Raw genomic sequence first — 20,272 nt, forward strand, 5'->3', positions numbered from 1 at the left:
CTACTAATAGTAGTATAATAATAGTAGTTGTTTTATTTTTATAGTACATTTTAAAACCAGCTTTACAAAATGCTGTGCAGAGAAAAGAAGAGATGGACGACAATGAGAAAATAAGAACATACAAAGAATACACAAAATACATAAATATACTGTTTACAAGAATCAAACATATTAAAACGTGAGAGCAAAAGTAAAATGAATGAAAAGCATCATGGGGAGTTTGCTGTGCACCAGAAAGAAAACTATTTACTGTCAACTCTTTAAAAAAAAACAAAAAACAACTGTATCAAAAATAATGTCACGATGGACGAAGCAGAGAAAAGGATCAGATGGGAACTTTCATCATTTCAGTGTGAAACGTGAAAATCTTTTACAGTTGTATTCAAACTGGAATGCATAGGGCTGTAGTAATACTAGGTTACACCTACTGTATACCAGTACTTTCTAACTGCTGGTCCTGCTGTTGAGTTTTGAAGCAACCCTGTTGGACTGTAGTGAGGACAACGTGCATGTCCTACAGGAGGCTGAACACTGAGGAATAAAGGGTAGGAAACTGTATGCAGTGAAGTACTGGTTTGGGCTGAAACCTATCTTTATAACAGCTTTTCTTCTCGTGATCATTTTCAGTGCTGCAGCTGTTGTATGGCCATGTTCATTTTATCACGCCTGTTTATATGTTATGCTGTAAAAATAGTTTCAGTACCCTTATTAAGCCTGAAAGAGTTGTGACTGCTACTGAAATGATTTTGTTTTGTTTTTTTAAATCATGGCTTTAAGCCCTGTTGCTGCAAAGAAATTTTTAACAGCAGTATTTGTTTCTGTAAACAACATCCAGGGTGCTCTGGATAATCACACACCTCACTGTCATAAGACAACGTTGCTGTGATGTAAAGTAGCTGTGATAAAAACAGGAAGGTTTTATCCAGGGAAACGGGGGAACTCTTTCTGAAAAGAAATGTTGCTGCTGATCTTTTCTTAAATATATTTTAAAAGTGGGAGACAACATTTGGTTTGCTGCACTGCAACTGTTTTTGTAATTTGGGTGAACCAATCCTTTAAGATGAGGTTAATCAAGTGTGTCTAGTTAATCTGAATAAAACCTGAAATCACATTTTTAATTAAAGGGGGAAATTATACACATTTCTGTAGATATATATATATAATTGCATTCAAAAGGTAAAAATATAAGCTGAGTGATTTAACTGCTATTGTGCCACTACATTAACTTATAACAAAATGAAAATAAACACGAGCCATGATCATTTCTACAGTTTATCTAAAATTTCTCCAGTGGTACCAACCTTGTATGTGCTGTGGTATGTTCACTGTGTAAGTGGATGAAACATCATGAAGCGTACCAGTACTGTACCCTGACCTACTGTTTCCAACGGCATGACTGAAAAGGCGAGGATGAAACGTCTGACATTTGATACCATGCAGGACATGACTACCGCCCCTCACTTAGACACTTACACCCATTTGTAAAAGAAACACTAGACTCCTGATTGATGCTCTCTTTGACCTCCATGGGGAGCGAGTCGAAGAGGTGATCCTCCACAATCAGGCAGCTCCTGCGAAGGAGGCTGCACTGACCGAGCTGAGCCGGCAGACGATCCAGACAGTTTCCTTTCAGTTCCAGATGTGCCAGCTGTGTGAGTTGGCCTATTTTCTCAGGAATGGAAGCGATACAGTTGTGGCCGAGACATAAGGTCCTCAGTTTGGCGCACTTGAACAGCTGCTTGGGGACTACCTCGACTTTGTTGCCTGTAATGGCAAAATATTGGAGGTTCTGCAGAAAGCCAATCTCCAGTGGTATTACCACTATGGAGTTATGGCTAACATCAAGGTACCTCAACTTGAGGAGGGTGAATAATGAAGAGGGTAGAGACTCAAGCTTGTTGTGAGAGAGATAGAGCGACTCCAGGTTTTTGACGTGGCTGATTGACAGTGGAATGGTGATGATCTTATTGTGCCAAAGTTTGAGGCACGTGAGTCTCTTGAGGTGCTGAAAGCTGATGACCTCCTCGATGGTACGAATGTTGTTGGATTTCAGATCAAGCCCCTGAAGGTTGTTCAAACTGAAGATAGCATGGGGGATTCGCTCCAGCTCACAATTATGAAGCTCCAACTCTGCGAGATTCATCATTTTCTTCAAACTATTCAGCACCAACAGCTTTGTACCGTCGTTGTGAATGACCAACTCGATCAGATTCGGGGACAGATCGGTAATGTTTGTCGGGATCTTTGTGAGGTTGCTTTTGAGATGCAGAATCTTTAAGTGTCTGAGGTCTCGGAGAGATTCGAGTCCGATCATTTTATTGTTTTCAGAGTTCAGGTTACCAACCAAGTATAGTTCCCTTAAATTTTTCAACAAGTATACCCAGCTAGGAATCTCAGCGACATCTGTGAATTTGACATGAAGGCACCGGAGGTGATCGCGAAAAAAAATGAAAGCAGTTTGCTCAACTTTGGCTGGACAGTGATAGAAGTGCAGCTCCTGGAGGTTTATCATTTGTGAGATCTTAGCTGTTATCCTGGCCTCTGGGATTAATTCTAGTTTTAGGATTTCCAAATCGGTGAGATCGAACACAGCATCCGGCACTCCGGATAGCATAAAAAGATGAAGTTCCAGCTTATCTTGAGAATTGCGTGTTACATGCTGCCGCAACTTCTCGAAGGTCCACTCATGGTTCAGGCTGATTTCTCGAAGTTTGTTTTCACTCACTTCTGAGAGAAAAACCCCAAAACGTTTTGAATACAGCTGGTCGTACTGATCAACCATGTGGAGCAGGAATGCAAAGTCATTCTTGACGTCAGGAATGTCACTGAAGCTGCTCTCCTCTCTGACTTTTTCAAAGGAATACTCCTTCAGCGGTCGCCGAAAAAGCCAGAACAGCGTGTATATACAAATTATGCCATAAACACATATGATAGCAATATAACTGACAAGGAGCTTCTTTAACATGAAAGCCATGTTATGTGTACAGTGGAACTTAGCGTATCCAGTCAAATGTTTTATTTCAGGCTCACACACATGGTCAAAATCTATAGAGGCAACAAATGTCATCGTGTAGCAAAGGATTAAAATGAATTTGACTGTTTTTATGACAGTCTGAATGGCATACAGCCTGTAAATCAAGTCACTGTCTTCCACATGGGCACGGAATTTCCGCACTTTTTCGAACAAAGCTTTTGCTTGTTCACCGTCCTTCTTGTCCAGTATGGTCATAGAGGGAATTTCACTAACGAGCTTTTCAGCAGAAAACGTGACCCCAGATTTAGTCAGCACTGGGGCAGACTGGTTTGGACTCCCCTCCTCACTGCTTGTGGACAGATGTTTCAAGAGGGAAGAGGCACCAGCCAGTCTCTGCTTGTTCTCCTCCGAGTCCTCGCAAGCGGTCTCAGACAGTGCTTTGGTAGTCCAAGGTGATTCAAAACATTTTCCAAGTATGGAAACAAAGTGTTCAATTTTGGAACTTGTCTTTGGGTACTTGAACCAGAAGTTGCTACTGACCATCAATACAATAGTGTGGATTAGGGCGAGGTATGGGAAATATTTGGAATACCAAGGAAGGGCGACGTGGTAGCACATCTGGTTGACAAAAACATACTGCTGAAAATCCAGCTTGGTTCTGACACCTGTAGGTTGGGGCTGCCCAAACGTAGCAGGCTGCGTGAAGTGAATTGTAGGTGCAATGCTATCAGGAGGCCTTTTAGCCATTAGAGGAGCAGCTTGTTCCCCAATGGCGCTTTCTTTGTTCCAGAAACCATCAGCTGTCTCTGGTGGTTGGGGGCCCAAGAAGCCCCCAGCCCCCTCTGGAGTTTGTTCCAGGATGGGAAGACAAACCACTTGGTCTTTAGTTAACTGCATGGTTCCAGAAAATATGGCCAACATCAGCATGACGATACCAAGATAATCCATGAAGACATCCCACCATGGTTTCAGTATTCGATAAGTTGGCTGGATGTCGTTCAGAGAGGCTACTTCTGTGAGGGTAAACATTCCTGCAACAGAAAATATAAATTAACATAATACTTGATCTTGTTATTTCATCAACCTATTGAATTGTTTCCACATGTTCTTTCCTAGGAAGGTTTAGGAAGGTTCTTTTCTGAGGTTGAATTTCCATATGTACAGTATGGGCCTCTCATTTTATACATGAAACACAACTACAAAAAACAGTTTGATGATATGATTTTCTCCATGCAGCCTCAGTTTCCCTGTCATAATACAGTGTTAAGTCAAATTTACTGTATTGCTTTGCATTAGATTATAAAGGTGTTTCTACTTTTTGGTGCCTTGTTTATATTAAACCTGGTAGGAGTTATATTTCCAGGCTAGTTGACAATGGGATCAGTGCACATTTGGTTCTGGGATACTGAGCACCGGAAAGAATACCCTGGTTGTGTCCTCCAGTTTCAGGCAAGGCCACATTTCCCAGGCACATTTGGAGGAGGCTGGGAGAGGACAGTCAGAGTGTAACACGCGTTTCCCTACATGTAACCTACTTTATTCTGAAGGAGCCTCCTTCCACAGAGCAGACTATCACGTGACACATACTCTATCATAATGACTATTAATGGATAAGTGAAACCTTCACATGTTGCAAATGCTGTTTGTGTTCGTGTATATGTAAAACTCAGGCTACATATAAGTGTATTCAGTGTAGGTTATTAAAAAAAAACATTCAACGATAAGAAAAATTACCATCTTTGCCGCCAGTGCGACCAAATTCTATGGTGTGTGTGTGTGTGTGTGTGTGTTGTGTGTATGTGCTGACAGTATGAAGGTCACTGTTGTCAATGCGGCTGCAGAGCAAGCTGAGACCGGCTACAGCAGCAAGACGCATCCATGCACACGAAACAAGAGGTGGTCCTGATGTCCGTGAAGCCATTAAACGCAACACTAAAATCTGGGCTCGGTAAAAGAACATCACGACCCGTTCGGTTCACATTAAAGCAGAATATTCAGCACCGGTTCTAACGTTACCCTCTAACCGAACCCATCATTGTCTCACTCCGACACGAAGCCCGCTGACACCACCGAGCCAGAGCGTTAGGTTTCTATTCGTGCACCTTGAATAACCTAGATGAGGACCTCCATTCAAACGCACAGACACGCACCTTCGGGTCGTCTGGTCCGGTTATGTCGATGACCGCGGTGCCGAACAACGCCTCTCCTCACAGGCCATGTTTCGCCGCACTGATGAAGCCGTCCATTCTTCGCACCAGTTCAACCGTGGGCCTGCTGGCCGGGCTGTAAGCGGCTTAGCTGGCTACCCCCACTCTGCTTCAGATGGTCGGGTCCTCTGCCTGTGACTGGAGACACAGCGCGCACGGCAGCACCAGCTGCTGGAGATGTAGCCTCCTCGGTCTGATGTTATTCACACAGTCGCATCCTCAGCGCGTCTCACCGCGACCATCAGCTGATGGCTGTGCTGTAGTGTGCAGGATAAATCCCGCCTGATGCTGCTGTTTTTTTCCCACAGCAGGAGCTGATGTGATGTACAGCACACAGCACCCTGAGACCCCGGCACTGAAAACGGGACGGTGACCCACTGAGGTTAGGGACCGTCGTAAAAGTGCACAAGGGTGAAATCTGTCACATCTTTCTTTGTTATTCCAAAACTGTGTGTGAAATCTTTCCATTAGAAGAAGACTCTTATAGTGTGACCACGTTTTATTCTACTTTTTTTCTTTATTAGTAGATTTATTAGTAGAGTTCATCTGGGTCTCATCCCATTCCTTGTGCAATGTCTGTTTTTAAAGTAAAATGCAAAATGCTTTTTTGTTCATTAGGCTAAAACTGGTACTTTTCATTTATAGTGGTGCTGATCAATATGCTTTGTCAACATAAAAAAATTAAATAAATAAATGTAAATAAATAAATAAACATACTATATTTAGCACAAAGCGAAACAACAGTATGTAACATTTTCCTAACACATTTATGTGTCTGACTCTCTGAGCAGCCTGGCAGCAAGCCTCGCCCATCTAACCAGTCAGAGAAGGCCAAAGTCAAGGGTGGGATGTCCCTGCTGTCAATCAGTACATGAATGGGGTCTGCTGGTCTACTGCTCCTCTCACAAGCAAGTATTAGCTGCTGGAAGATGCCGCTACGGCTGAGTCACAGGTTAGAAAGCTCCTGATGCCTGTATGAGCTGACACAGCGAACGGGACAAGGATGTGGGCGAAGGGTTGTGTTCTTGCACTGACAACTGACCACAAAACAGACCACAATCTGTTAAATTTTGGAGGATAAAATGATGCCGTATGTCCAAATGAGCTCTTATTCACTTTCTACATTTTTGTTATTGGCACTTGAGAACTTTATTTTTTCCTCAGTGCCTCATGCACTCATAATAATAGACTAATCTTCTTTGTCTCATTAATCCTCACCAGCCAGCAGGTGATATCCCACAACACAACTGACAGTATGTCCATACAAAGTACAGATAAACCACCGTGTATCAAGTGACAGAAAAGACTAAATCACTTTTCTGTCGATAATGTAATATTAGTCACATTAAATAAATGGTATCTGTCAATTTTGGGTTTATTTAGCTGATAGTAGGCGTTCAGTCATTCCAACCTAACAGCTCCAAAAATAAATCACATTTTATTGATCAACAACATTAAAACACTGTTTATAAAATCCATTTGTGTGATGGGCTACACTCTCCCTGTGCACATTTCAAGAACTGAAGAAAAACACCAGTATGACATAGTCCTTTAAGTTTAATGCACTTTGAAATGGCATCTTTCTATAACACAGAACTGTTTAGACAACGTATTACATTATGTATTACTTATGTAAGATATATCCTTATGTAAGATATATTATTTTTATGTAAGACATATCCTTTGCTTTTTTGCATTTCCCCTGCTGCTGTCCATATTAGCTAACAGTCTCTTAAAGAAAATAAAGGCCTTTAAACAGCAGCATAAAATATATACAATATAGCACAAGGCTAACAGCCTAACCTTAAGTGAGGTCTTTAGTTTTGATTTACATTCCATAATCCAATGGTTTTATGTGGCATTGAAAAGAAATGTGCTGTGAAGACATTTTGGGAAATATGGTTATTTGCTTTCCTGCCAAGAGTTAAATAAAAAGACTGATACCACTCTCTTTGTTTGTATGTTAAATATGCAATACAGCTTTCAGACAGTTAGATTAGCATTAAGACTGGAAGCCGCCTGGCTCTGTCCAGTGACTGTAATAAAATCCACCTAGCAGTGTCTCCAGGACGCAGCTCCAGTCCAGCAAGTGAATCCCCATAAAACCTCTGTCATTTTTTTATATTTTGCTTTTAATATGAATTAAACTCTTTAGTGTATTAATGAACTTCAGAGGTGCAGGTGGGTCCTGTATATTTTTTCACCTTTGGACAGAGCCAGGCTGTTTCCTCCCGCTTCTGGTCTTTGTGCTAAGCTAATCACATGCTGGCTGTAGCTTAATGTTATGGTGCAGATATGAGATTGATATCAATCTTCTATCGACAGGGTGTATTTCCCAAAATGCCAAAATATTCATTTAAGATGATTTGTGTCTGGATAATATGTCAAAGTTTAATAACAACAGAACAAGCACCCGACTGAGCCACACTCTGTGTGACTTTATGAAGAAGTAATTCTTCCCTCCTTCAAGGAAACTGGAAAAAAATATATGTTTTTAACAGTTGTGTAATACTTGAGTATGGTAATGAGTTAATACAGAACAAAGAACTGGCAGACAGAACAAACAGCAGGCACTGTGGCTACAATAAGGCAATCTCACTCAGCCTGCATTTGGTCCCTGACATCTGAAGGCAGAGTTTCAAACAGTGTCTCTTCCACTATAAGGCCAGTGCGCTTCAAAGCACGACAGTAACTGAGCTCTTGTGGCAGGAGCTCAAAGTGGTTGCCTTTGACCTCCAAATGTGTCAGTAGAGCCAGGTAGGAAATTTTTGGCGAGAGTATGGACAGCGAGTTCTTGCCGAGCTTTAGCGTTTTGAGCTTTTTGCAAAAGAAGAGCTCATCTGGTAGATTTTCAATTTTGTTACACGACACAGAGAAATACTGCAGACTCTGAAGGACTCCAATTTCTGGCGGGATGAATCGGATGTCATTGTTTGACAGGTCCAGGTACCGCAGCTTGTTGCACAAGAACAGGTGCGAAGGCAGTATCTCAATCTTGTTGTGGCTGAAGTAGAGGCGCTCTAGGCTGCCAAGCTTTTTGATATGCTCTGGGATGTACATGATGCCGTTGTACCAAAGTTTAAGGCAAGTAAGTTTTCGAAGGTGCTGGAAGCTGATGATCTCCTCTATTGAGCGAATGTTGTTCTCTTTCAGATCAAGCTCTTGCAGATTTGTCAGGCTGAAGATTGCATGCGGTATCCGTTCCAGATCACAACGCACTAGCTCCAGCTCGATCAGATTGGTGATCTTCTTCAGGTTGTTGAGCATTACTAGCTTAGTGCCGTCATTGTGGAAGTACAGCCGCTGCAGGTGGCTGGAAACATCCACTATCGACTGGGGTATTTTGGTCAAATTACTTTTAAGGGAGAGAGTTTTCAAACTCTTCATCTCCCGCAGTGACTCAAGAACTATGTTCTTAGAGGCATCAGGGCTGAGTGATCCGGTGAGATAGAGCTCCTCTAAGTTGCGCAGGCCGTACATCCAGTTTGGAAGTTCCCTGTTATCATCAAACTTCACACGAAGCACTTTCAGGTTTTCTTTGAGGAAGGAGGTAGCCGTTGTGTGCAACTTTAAAGAGCATTGGTAAAGAGACAGCTCCTGAAGGTCTTCGAGTTGAGAGATAGAGGCAGGGATTGTGACATTGTTGATGATTTCAAGCTTGAGTGACTGCAGCTCTGTCAGCTCAAAGACAGTGTCGGGTAACCCAGGGAGCATGAACAGTTGAAGTTCAAGTCTGTTGTTGGTATTAGTCTGGAGTCTCTGACGCAGCTTCTCAGCAGTCCACTCGTGGTTGAGGTTGAGCTGTTTCAGTTTGTTCTCACTGACCTCAGATAAAAAAACTGCAAATCTTTTCGAATACAGTGGGTCATACTGATCAATCATATGCAGCATGAAGGCAAAGTCATTCTTGACATCTGGGATGTCATTGATGCCTGTTTCCTGTCGCACATACTCGAAGGAGTATTCTTTCAGTGAGCGGTAAAACAGCCAGTAGGACGTGTAAAGGCTTGTTAATCCGTAGACGATCACTAAACACAGGTAGCAGTAAGAAAGCTTTGAAAACAGATGAGCCATAGTGTGATTACACTCAAAGTCTTTATAGCCTGTCATGTCCTGGATCTCAACTTCACAATGTACTCTATTCCGCACTCTGTTGACCAGACAACTATTATAGACGATGATCAGGAGGAATTTAAACACCTTGAACACTGTCTGCCGAACATACATAAGGTAAAGTATGTCTCCTTCTTCAACGTGCAAACGGAACTTCTTTACCTTTTCAAACAGAGCTTTAGCTTGTTCACCCTCTTTTTTATCAAGAACACTTGCGGATGGCTTGTCAACTACAATCTTTTCTGGGATAGACCGGAGGGACTGTGTCTTCTCTAAACTGCCTTCTCCTGGAGACACAGCGATGTTGGACCTCGAAGTACCCGTCTTTTTACTGTCTTTTTCTTCGGGGTTTTCTCCGGACACCTCCGACAAAGCTCGCGTGGTCCACGGAGAGTCAAAGCACTTGCCAAGCATGGAGATAAAATGCTCTATTTTAGAGCTGGAGCCAGGGAATTTGAACCAGAAGTTACTACACACCATGAAAACTAGAGTGTGTATTAGAACCAAATAGGGAAAGTACTTGGCATACCAGTGCAGAGCCTTCTCATAACACATCTGATTGATGAAACTATACTGCTGAAGATCCAGGTCAGTTTTCAGGCCTCGCATTTCTCTGGGTACAGCTGAAATGTTGGACTGCAGGTGGAACTGTGACTTCGGTTCCACTGCACTTATGTTCTCTGGAGTCGATGATCTCTGAGGAAGGCAAATGATTTTGTCTTGCATTACCTAAAACAAAAAAAAAGGAAAATTACTTACAAACATTCAGAGACGTGGAGATAACAATCATCATGTTTATATCATACATGCATTTAGAGAGTTGGATAGACCGCAGCCTCGCAGCCTTGTTACCAATTTGTCCCAGTGGCCATTTGCAGTACTACAACAAAAAAATGTCCATTATTCACCATTAAGGCCTGGAAGTGTGGAGACCCACAGGGCAAGGAATCTTTTCTGACATCATTTTGGAGTCCAGTATCCAATTCTTATAATAGGCCATATCTGTGTTTTACATGCACTTAAGCGACCAGGTAACAGCCTTTCAATAGTAAGTTGTTTTCACACACATTATGTAAACAAGAAATCTAATTTATGCAATTGGGTAAAGGATTACGGACCAACATTAGTCCTGCTGGAGGAAAATGCAGTCCTCTTATTTGTTTGAGGAGGCCATGCATCGCAGGTGGCAACACAGGAAAAGAAAAAAGCTCGGCTCAACTTTTGAGCCTCATCCAACAAGGCACTCTGCTGATCAATAATATACAACCAAGGGAGTGTTCCTGGTAGATGCTGTGTAACATGAATGCTGTATTTCTACTACTTACTGTGTGACTGTCACATTAAAAGATAAAATAATTGCCACTGTGAAAACTTTTAGGAGCAGTAAACACCCTCCTCACACAAACTGCACTGCAGTGTTGTGGTGTCAGATAAGCCTTCACATTTATTGATCTATTGCTCAAACTTGGCTACATATACACATAACTGGGTTTATAAACAGCTTTTTAAATCCAGACATGTGCATGACAAAGACTGCAGGCATCAAAAGCTTTGCTATGACAAGAGTGACAGAGTGAATTTGCCCGTAGAAGCATAAATAACTTCATCATTAAAGAACATGACTGCTAAATTCAGACAGACAGAAACTAACACTGCACTTAGGGTGACAAAGAACACCCTGCATAGGATCATAAAAAAGCCCCCCATGCTTCATCCCTGATACACACTGCACACTGGAAGGAACTACCTCAAATTACCAAGGCACTCATGGATATTACAGTGATTTATGTACAGAATGGCCCATAACAGCAGCATGACCTTTAATGGCCTGTGGTCATCTGCATGTAATATGATCATGTGCATCACTTGAGCACATCTGCATACACCACAGGCACTGGAGATATTAACGTGTGATCCTGATGTGTTTTCTGTGTTTCCAACTCCTCTTTGTTTCTGGTGTTTTCACTGAGAGAACCCTGCGAGAACGCCTGTGAAAAAAAAAGAAGCTGAAGCTGCTGTATGTATACAAGGATGTACAGTAACCACAACATGACAGTGCACATAACCAGTGTCTGATTACCTGTGTAACCTGATTCTTCTGAGTAACCTGGTTCACAGAGTGCATGTAAACGTGCTGAATACTGGCCACAAGTTGGCATCAGTGAACAACAAATGCCTTTGGTGTTTACTTGCAATTTAAATAATGAGAAGCAGCCGTTTGACTCTGCAATGTTAATAACAGGAAAACGGCACTTTAATTCAGTAGTGGCAGGCCTGAAGGGAGACATTTTGTGCACTCTGTTTAGCTGCTTGATAATCCAGCTCAACCCATTCTAACGTAACAGGGCCGGAATCCAGCACCTTCACAAATTTTGAGTGAATTCAGAGTTTGTTGATATAATGTTTGAGTCCCAAAACTAAGGCCTGTGAAATTTTTTTTTTGTAGAAATAAAATGGCGTGCAGTACAGGCTTTGTCTTCCATCCTACAAAGTTTAGGAAGGCTGGGAACAATACATGGCTTCCCAAATAACGTTTTGGAGCTATTAAAATGAAATCATATCAAGGGCTGAAAAAACTATGAAAAGATTTGAACAGAAACATATCACAGGCCGTGTGATACAGACACGCTCACAACAAAATCTGACACAGGGCTGGAACAGCCTTTTCTGACATGTAATGACGAAACATGATGTGAAACTACTACAGAATGTGAATGCAAAGTATATTTGTGACGAGAGAAAACAAAATAACACAGCACCGCAGATGAAAATGCAAAGTCAGGTCTGCTGAGGTCTCTGTAGAGCTGATCTGCAGAACTTTCTAACTCTAAATGCAGGGATTATTGTGTCAGGCAGTGAAGTACACACCCTGACATGTTGATCAAGCTCTGACTTAGAAAGTAAACTTGGCTACAAAATTAATTGCCCACTCAATTTACTAACTCTGAGATCATGTCCAAACATTGTTATAGCGAGAGTGGGAAACAATGGCTGCTCCCACCCTGATAAATATCCTGTTAACAGTTTTTCCAAAAATGTTTTGATATAATTTCCAGGATTTACACTAAAAAGTCTTCCAGCAGCCAAAAACACTCCTATTCCACAGAGAGAGAGAGAGAGAGAGAGACAGAGACAGAGAGACAGAGAGACAGAGAGAGAGAGAGAGAGAGAGAGAGAGACAGGGAGAGAGAGAGAGAGAGAGAGAGAGAGACAGAGACAGAGAGACAGAGAGACAGAGAGAGAGACAGAGACAGAGAGACAGAGAGACAGAGAGAGAGAGAGAGAGAGAGAGAGAGAGAGAGAAGAGAGAGAGAGAGAGAGTGCCCGGCCACAGGAGCTTGGAATCTTATGTTTACTAAAAGGGGCTGGGTAAATGTTTCCACTGGTAAACTCCTGATGGGCTGAATGCTTCCTTTGGTGCGCACAGTCCAGGTTGTAAAAGCAGGGAATTAGTGGTTTTGAGCTGGTGCCAAAGCAGAAGGCAGAGCAGTAATGTTCTACTCGCTCGCTACGGTGGATTCAATTACTCTAGATCTACTGGAAAAAATATAGTGGGACAGCTCCTTTTACCTCATAAGCATGTTGCAAACTCATGCTACTTTAGTGTGTATTGGTTACAGACGGGTGACGAATTAAAGAAAATCTGAATAAATAAGCAGTTAACATCCCATCATACTCTGTGGCAAAGATAAAAATGCTGAGCAGGCCCAGCTGATTCTGATTTTGTATGAAGATTTCACGAGGAAAAGATCTAAGAGACTTTGAAGCCTCAGTCACACGGACTGCTCAACTGGCAAGTGTTTCAATAGCAACACTAAGGTCACGTCTGCATTCAGATCTATGTTACAGACTTCAGTACACAGGGTCAGACACTGCGGTCGACAGCTCACGTTTGATGTGAGTGACGCTTTTGCATTAGTGCAACAGGTATGAAAAAACAGAGGAGCAGCTCTTTAATGCAGGATGTGATCAGACTGCGTCTGTGTGGACAGTTACACAGAGAGGGATATTACAGCAGGGCTGCAGTGCATAAACCGCTCGTTACAAAGATGAATGCAGACCATTTTGATTGTGGAAGGTGCTATATAAATACAACTGAACTGCACTGGCATCGGCACTGGGCCACAAAGATGTGGAAAAAAGTGATCTGGTGAGATGAATCCTCCTTCACCGTATTCTCAACAAGTGTGTCGGTGCATGTGAGGCGTACACCAAGAGAACGGTTCAGGCCTGAATACTTCTCCTACAGTCAGGGGATCTGGGATCTGCTATGGTGTTTGATCTTGTAAAGTGATGTTCACAAATAATTCCAAAGTTTGTAGCTGTAAATCAACCTTTGTAAACCTGTAAAATAAATCAGCATGAGAAATTCAAGTTTGTGTAGAAAACACTTGTATTTGTAGAAACATTTGTGAGTATGTGTAAAAAAAATTGTGTTTGTAAAAGAAAAAATAAAACTGTAAAAAAAGTGCTGTAGAAAATAATGACCACCATCCATCTAGAGAATCTACTACACCTTTCAGATAACAGAACCACCGGCCCTCTGACTGGACTCTCGCTTTGTGAATGGATTGTGATTGTCCAATCAGATTTGGGTAAAGACAGGGTCAAAATTCTTACTTGTAATTTGAGTTCACTTTACAAGCTCAAAATCATATTAACCCTACTTTGAGGCCATAGCAGAGCCCGTTCTCTCAAGTAGAGACATCGTGGTGAGACACTGTTACTGACCTGAAGAGTGCATCCAAAGACACCAATCATCAGCATGATTACAGACAAGTAGTCAGTGAACACGTCCCACCATGGCTTCAGGACTCTGAACGCTGGCTGCTGTTCAGAGAACTGCCGGAATTCCATCACAGGAATCATGACGCCTGTGACAAAAGAAAATTAGCACACATGACCTTCAGTCAGTACAACGGGAAAGGATTCGGCCATAGAGGGTTGAAACAATTACAGTGTTTGTCGTCAAATACAATTACAAAGGATATTCTGGTTTATAATAGGCTATGTTTTTAGCGTTTGTTCGTTTCCCCCTGAGGACGAGTTGCATTCACTTTGGCAAACCCTCCATTTTTCATCTCGTGCCATCATCGAGTCACATTTTCAGTTTGTCCAAATACCTGCTCAGACTTAACACAACCCAATCAGCCTCGGCTTTGTTCTACTTTGTGTTTAGTTCTAATTAGCAAATATTAGCAAGTTAAAAAAGCTAAACAAAGATGGTGAACACAGGAAACATTATACCCTCTGAATATCAGCGTGTTTGTGAGCACGTTAGCATGCTGTTAGTATTTATCTCAAAACCTCTCAGACCAGTTGCTGACTCTTCTAAACAGACAGTAACCCTGTGTTAAAAAGCCAGTCGGTGAACGCTGCAGCCAAAGAACCTAAAGCTTGACTTTAGCTTGTGTTAAATCCTGACTCCCAAACACAAAACGTCCATCATTCTCACTCTCCAGAGGAGCAGTGAGAACTGAACCTTTTTCACCTTGTCCTCTTTTGCCTTAGCTCAGTGGAAAACACAGACCAGTAAATACAGAATGTTTCCGCAAACTGATGAGTCTGATGAGTCCCTCTCCAGTGGAGTTTCTACATTATACAAACACACATTGCAAATGTAATTATTTAAGAGCCAGTGCCCACATAAGACTAAATAAATGACTCATTTTGTAGACAAGCTTGTGACAAGTGTACGGAGGGTAACATCATCGACCAAGAAGCCCACTTGTTTGTAAAGTGGCTTCACACCTGGTAATTAATGAACACGACCACTGATGAAACTGAATTAGACCAGATCCCAGGCCTCTGGTGGTTTACACAAAGCAAGCAATTAATCTCTTAAAAGACTATTAAAAACCAGTCTACAGCAGTACAGCAGCAGCATGAAAGCCTGGCACATTCCTGACGCTGCCATCTGTTCACACGCTCTGTGGTCATCTTTTGTAAAATGCATACTACAGCTGCAGGTATCTTGTTTCCGATATCTGTCTGGCAGTAGATTGGCTGCACTGTCATTCAAAATGAAAAGGCCTGGTGGATGAAAACTCTGTGAAAGAACTGGTGAGTTTTGTAGTAAAACATACAAAAAAAATACAGTTCCTGTGTCCAAACGTCTGAGCAGGTGTACTGAGTAATCTACACGGTGTCAGAGCTGGTGTTGTATCAGCAGCATCTCCACAGTGTCACAGAGACAGGTCCTGTCAGCAGCTGAATCATCTACACTCAGACTCGAGTTTAGCTGTAAGATATTGTTGAAACAGCAGCTGAAAGCCAAAGGGCTTTTAGAGAGATCTTGCTTTTGATAGTGCAATTAAGTTTTTCACACAGAAAGTCTTTATTGATTCTTCCATCTCAGTGTCATAACATTAGGAAGGATGGAGAGGCTCCATTCAGGGGATGTTTACACTGAACTGTACACTAATGGCTGACATTAAAGGGCCAGTTCAGCCAAGCTGCAAAACATATTTCTCACTTAGCTTTAGCTGTAAATATCATGCAGGTATGTGCCAAGGCTCGAGATATCATCCCGTTAATTAAAATTAAGAAATACAACAGAAACATCTATTTCAAAAAATAATGTCCCAGTGATGCTGGATCATACTCAGACCTGAGTGTTTCCAGTTTGTGCTACTTTGTACTTCTACTCCACAAGGTGTCAAAGTGTAAAATTGAGTTTTCAGTCTATTACTTTTATTTGACAGTTTTTAGTTACTTTGAAGATTATGATTTTACACATAAGATCAGCCTTTATCAGAGGTTCCTAATCATTTCTGAAATATGGACCGTTTTTCTGTCGACAGTTTCGAGATCCCGCAGTCACACACTGGTTGTGTCCTCACACAGATTTCATGATCTGATGACTTAGTTCAAAATCATATATTTTAACAAACTTTAAAGTCATGTAACTTTATTCTTTTGTTGTTGTTGTTGTTGTTGTTGTTGTGTTCTCTGAACCATAAACAGTATCTTCATGGTCATTCTGTAAAAGTTTAGAGACCGGGTAACACTCTGGGCCTAAGGGATGGGAACTTCTTGCAGATAAGATCAGATTATATAAACTAGTTAAAATTGGCTTCACCTCAACCAGCTACAACATTAAAATGCTGGTTATGTGTTAATACATAATGCGCTGCATTCTAACACTGCAAAAGAAGCTGTCTGACATAGTGTGTACTTTTGATACTTGAAGTACATTTTGATGTATTTTTAAACTGTGGTATTACAACTTTCACTTGAGTAAAGGACTTGAATTCGTCTTCCAGCGCTGCTGTTGTGTGGGATTATTCAGAGTTACAGGGTAAGGATGCTGATTATCAGTGCTGTGGGCCCCAAAACCTAACTCCTTCATTGTGTTCAAATTTAAAGGGGTACTCCAGCAATTTAATGTAGCACTTCCATAAAGATTGATGATCATACATCATCATCATCAACAGAATGTCAGAATAAAAATTGGTCAAAATATCCTGACTTTGAGCAAAGCTCCAAAAAACACTGGATCTTGATTTTTCCCATAACACATAACTCTGTGGTGTCTTTAACGAGATCCTTCCTGCCTCACAAATACCCACTTCTTTAAAACCACACCCCTCCAGTTTGAAATGCCAGCTTTCTGTTTCGAGGCTCAGGCTGAAGCAGAGTTAACCCTGATGACCTCTTTAAGTTAAAGGCAGAAATTTCAGCAAGCGATTTCTTAGAACTCTGGATGATAAGAGCAAATCTGTTTACATGAGTAGACTGAGGACATTTGTTTTTTGTTGTTTGGCTGTCACTGTTCTCTAAAAGTTTTTAATAAGGTGGATCCATGAAAAAATCAAACAAATAGCACAAAGGGGGGTAGAGCGTCTTCTAGGTCAGTATCTGAAGCCAGTAGTTTTTAATAGCTGCTTAGGAAAAATCCTGTCTTCCACTGCATGTGTCAGCCATTGAGTTGGGCTGACCAGGCCATATCCTTGTCCCTTCCTGACAGGAAATTTGTTTGAATCCCAGATATCCAAAAACAGACATGTTTGGAACACACCCAGGCCCAGGCATACAAAAAGTCCTGTCTCGTTAAGGACATGGAAAAAAACTACCCGCATTGCAGGAAGAAAAAAAAGGAAAACACCTTGGAGGTTTTCAGCGAGACGCACTTTTGTAGACTTTACAGTGAAATGAGATCTCCAGGAAAAAGTGCTAACACAGTCAGAGCGGCTGTGACTCATCCTGTGATCGGCACAAACCATCAATAAGTCATCCGGTTAGGAGTTCGACCTTTACTGAAGATATATTTAAGGACGCTCTCTCTGCCGCGACTGAGAGTTAGACGCTCTGAACGCGGATTTAAGGCTCGTGTCCACAAACTAATGCGTTTTCTCAGTGACACACATCAGGTAAACTAACGGTAATCTCTCTGTGAACTAGTTGGTGAGACGCTCCGCCGAATTCATTTCACGCCGCTGTACTCTGTGGTATAATGTATCCTCAGTCGGGATCGTGATAGTGTTTGTGATTTACCTTCCTTTAGATGAGATCTGGACTACAGGATGTGAGTGGTCGGCTTTCACGCGAGGAGGTTTTGGATCATGATGTGCGCCGTCTCCCTTCTTCTCTGACCGCCAGCCTTCCCGGATCCTCGGCCAGACCATGCAGGCATGTACTGTCAGCCACAGGGGCGTGGACTTCTGAAGGGGCCCCAGCAGAGACTTTACTGTCTGTGATGCCTGAGCGCGGGGGTGGAGGGGGGGCAAACAGGAGCGCCATTATCATTTATGCTTATTACATCATTTGCCTTTTCAGTCGAGGGATATTATGTATGTATGCCATACAGCGGTGGAAGAAGTGCTCCGAGCTTTTACTTAATGAACCAGTACAACAAAGTAAAAACAGCACGCCTTTAAATCAAAGGTCTGCTGTAAAAGTATTATAAAGATGTTTTAAGAACTCCTATAAAAGAAAAAAATTAATGCTACATTTATTCAGTAACTTTACATTGCAGATTAAGAGTTAAATGATGATGTATTAAGATAAAATTAAACTTTATTGATCCCCAGGGCGAAGCTTCTCAACAGTATATAAACCAGCAGCACCATGAAGTGATGTACACATTAATATGTTAATAATCGTTAATAAACCCCATCCAGACGTTTTTTGTTTTTCATTTTTGTTAAGGGTCACCAGCTAAAGAGGCCAGGAGTTACTGGTTTAATATTTTGCAATGCAAATCTAAACCAATAAACCAGTAGGGGTGAAATAAATGTAGTGGAATTCTCTCTCAGATGTGTAAAGCAGCAGAAAATGCAAATACTTAAGTAAAGTAATTGCATTTGTGTTCAGCACTTGAGTGTAATAGTGTAAATGCAATTAGTGTACGTGTAATTAGTTTCAGTACCTTCTACTGATGTCATACTGCATAAGGCTAATATTTCCACCCCTTGGATTATATTTATAAAACTTTGGGAATTACTGGCTCTTCCACTTTCCCATCTGTTCCCTCTGCAGGAAGGCTTTCAAGCTGCTCTGAGCACTGTCTGTTTTTTCAGCTGTTTGGCAGCTCACACTATAACGACCTAACAGCTATTACAGACTGGCATTTGAAGATTTCCCTGACTTTCTGTTAGACAGAAAGATAGTATAGATCCATTGCAGTGTATTAATAATGTAAGATGTTTGATTGCCATAGGGAAAGTGTCTCTTCCGTTCAATCTCCACAATTCCATCACAGGCACCAACACAATCCAGATCCTTCTACTGAGAGAGAGAGAGAGAGCGAACACTCAGTGAGTCACTCTGTAGTTTACACTAGCAAATGTTAAAATATACACATATATTCTTTGACTGGAAGCATACACCCAGTTGCCAGTTTATTAGGTACAATTAGCTAAAACTAATGCAGTCCAATAGAACAGCTCTGCAGTAATTCTGCCTCCGTGAATGCTGAAACTGATTCAACCACATGATCATGTTGCAGCCGTAGCTGGTTCTGTTGCATGGTATTGTGTTGAAATCTTTCTAATAGTTTGTCCCATTTATGTCAATGAGGTAAGTTGTGTTTGTACATTTCTCACACTTGAACCTATAGCAACTATTGTTCTGCACTTAGCAGCGAATGTGCATCACAGTAGAAGCCACAACATGACACGTTTTCCATCCAAAGCCAACAGCCTGCCCCACTGTCAGCTGCCACTGATTCCCAAACTGAAACTCTAGCCTAAACCTGTGTCAAACACAGAGCCTTCATTAAACAGCTTTAAACACACAGAAATAGCGTGAGATGACCTTAAAACAATCATTTCTTTTTGCAGTTTTACATCCAGTGTGACTTTCCACATCTGTTTGCTGCTTTCAGTCACACTGGATTCAGATGTGAAATTTCTGCTCAGATTCTCTGAAAAAAAAAAACAAAAAAAAAAGTCTAAAAACCTAAACCACAAACACGAGGGTCCAACATAACACTGAAAAATAACATAACCCTATAATTTAACTATAATTTAACATACCCTCAGACATGAAAAAAAAAACCCCAAACACTCAAAGTAATATTATTTGTGTTGTCATTGTCTACTTGTACTTGTACCTACAGCAGCTATCATTACACTTGGTACTCCTGAAGCAGGTGTGTGCAAACGCTTTCCACAAGTTAGGGAATGAATTCCCAGGAAAGCTGGAAACCTTCATCAGAAATGCCGCAGGGCGTCAGGTGTCATACAGCCCAAACACTTTATACTTTATACCACTTGAAATATTCAGGCCCTGAAGATATGACATATCTACACATTCCTATTGAAAGTGGATAGGCACAGGCAAGAGAGAAAATTTGTCAAGGCAGGGAAAATCCTCTCTTCACTATCACTAATGTGATCAGCTTTTATTTCTATTTCTATTTTTTATTTCTTTATTTCCTGGAGGAATTGTGAGATTGTGCTTGGTACAGACTGAATATACCTAAGCTGTTAAAAAAAATTGCTGCACAAGTTTTTCACCTCATCGTGCTGTCAGC

General features: G+C 41.5%; 2 protein-coding genes across 3 annotated transcripts; both read right to left on the reverse strand.

Annotated features, from left to right (window-relative positions):
* Window positions 1-1,447: 1,447 nt before the first annotated feature.
* On the reverse strand, window positions 1,448-4,003 carry lrrc8db (leucine rich repeat containing 8 VRAC subunit Db). The gene has a single exon (XM_041040467.1). The coding sequence runs from the start codon at window positions 4,001-4,003 to the stop codon at window positions 1,448-1,450; it is 2,556 nt and encodes an 851-aa protein (XP_040896401.1).
* Window positions 4,004-6,600: 2,597 nt separating this feature from the next.
* Window positions 6,601-17,918, reverse strand: lrrc8c (leucine rich repeat containing 8 VRAC subunit C). Of its 2 annotated transcripts, XM_041040468.1 has the most exons (3): window positions 17,791-17,918; window positions 14,026-14,168; window positions 6,601-10,023 (listed from the first exon to the last, which is right to left on the reverse strand). In XM_041040468.1, exons 2-3 carry the CDS (start codon window positions 14,161-14,163, stop codon window positions 7,777-7,779), a joined length of 2,385 nt encoding a protein of 794 aa, XP_040896402.1. In that variant the 5' UTR covers window positions 14,164-14,168; window positions 17,791-17,918; the 3' UTR covers window positions 6,601-7,776. The 2 variants fall into 2 exon arrangements, with proteins under 2 accessions (XP_040896402.1, XP_040896403.1); XM_041040469.1 differs by lacking the exon at window positions 14,026-14,168 and having other exon boundaries at window positions 6,602-10,023; window positions 17,791-17,895.
* Window positions 17,919-20,272: the final 2,354 nt, after the last annotated feature.

This window comes from Toxotes jaculatrix, chromosome 6 (genome assembly GCF_017976425.1).
Source record: "Toxotes jaculatrix isolate fToxJac2 chromosome 6, fToxJac2.pri, whole genome shotgun sequence".
Lineage (NCBI taxonomy): Eukaryota > Metazoa > Chordata > Actinopteri > Toxotidae > Toxotes > Toxotes jaculatrix.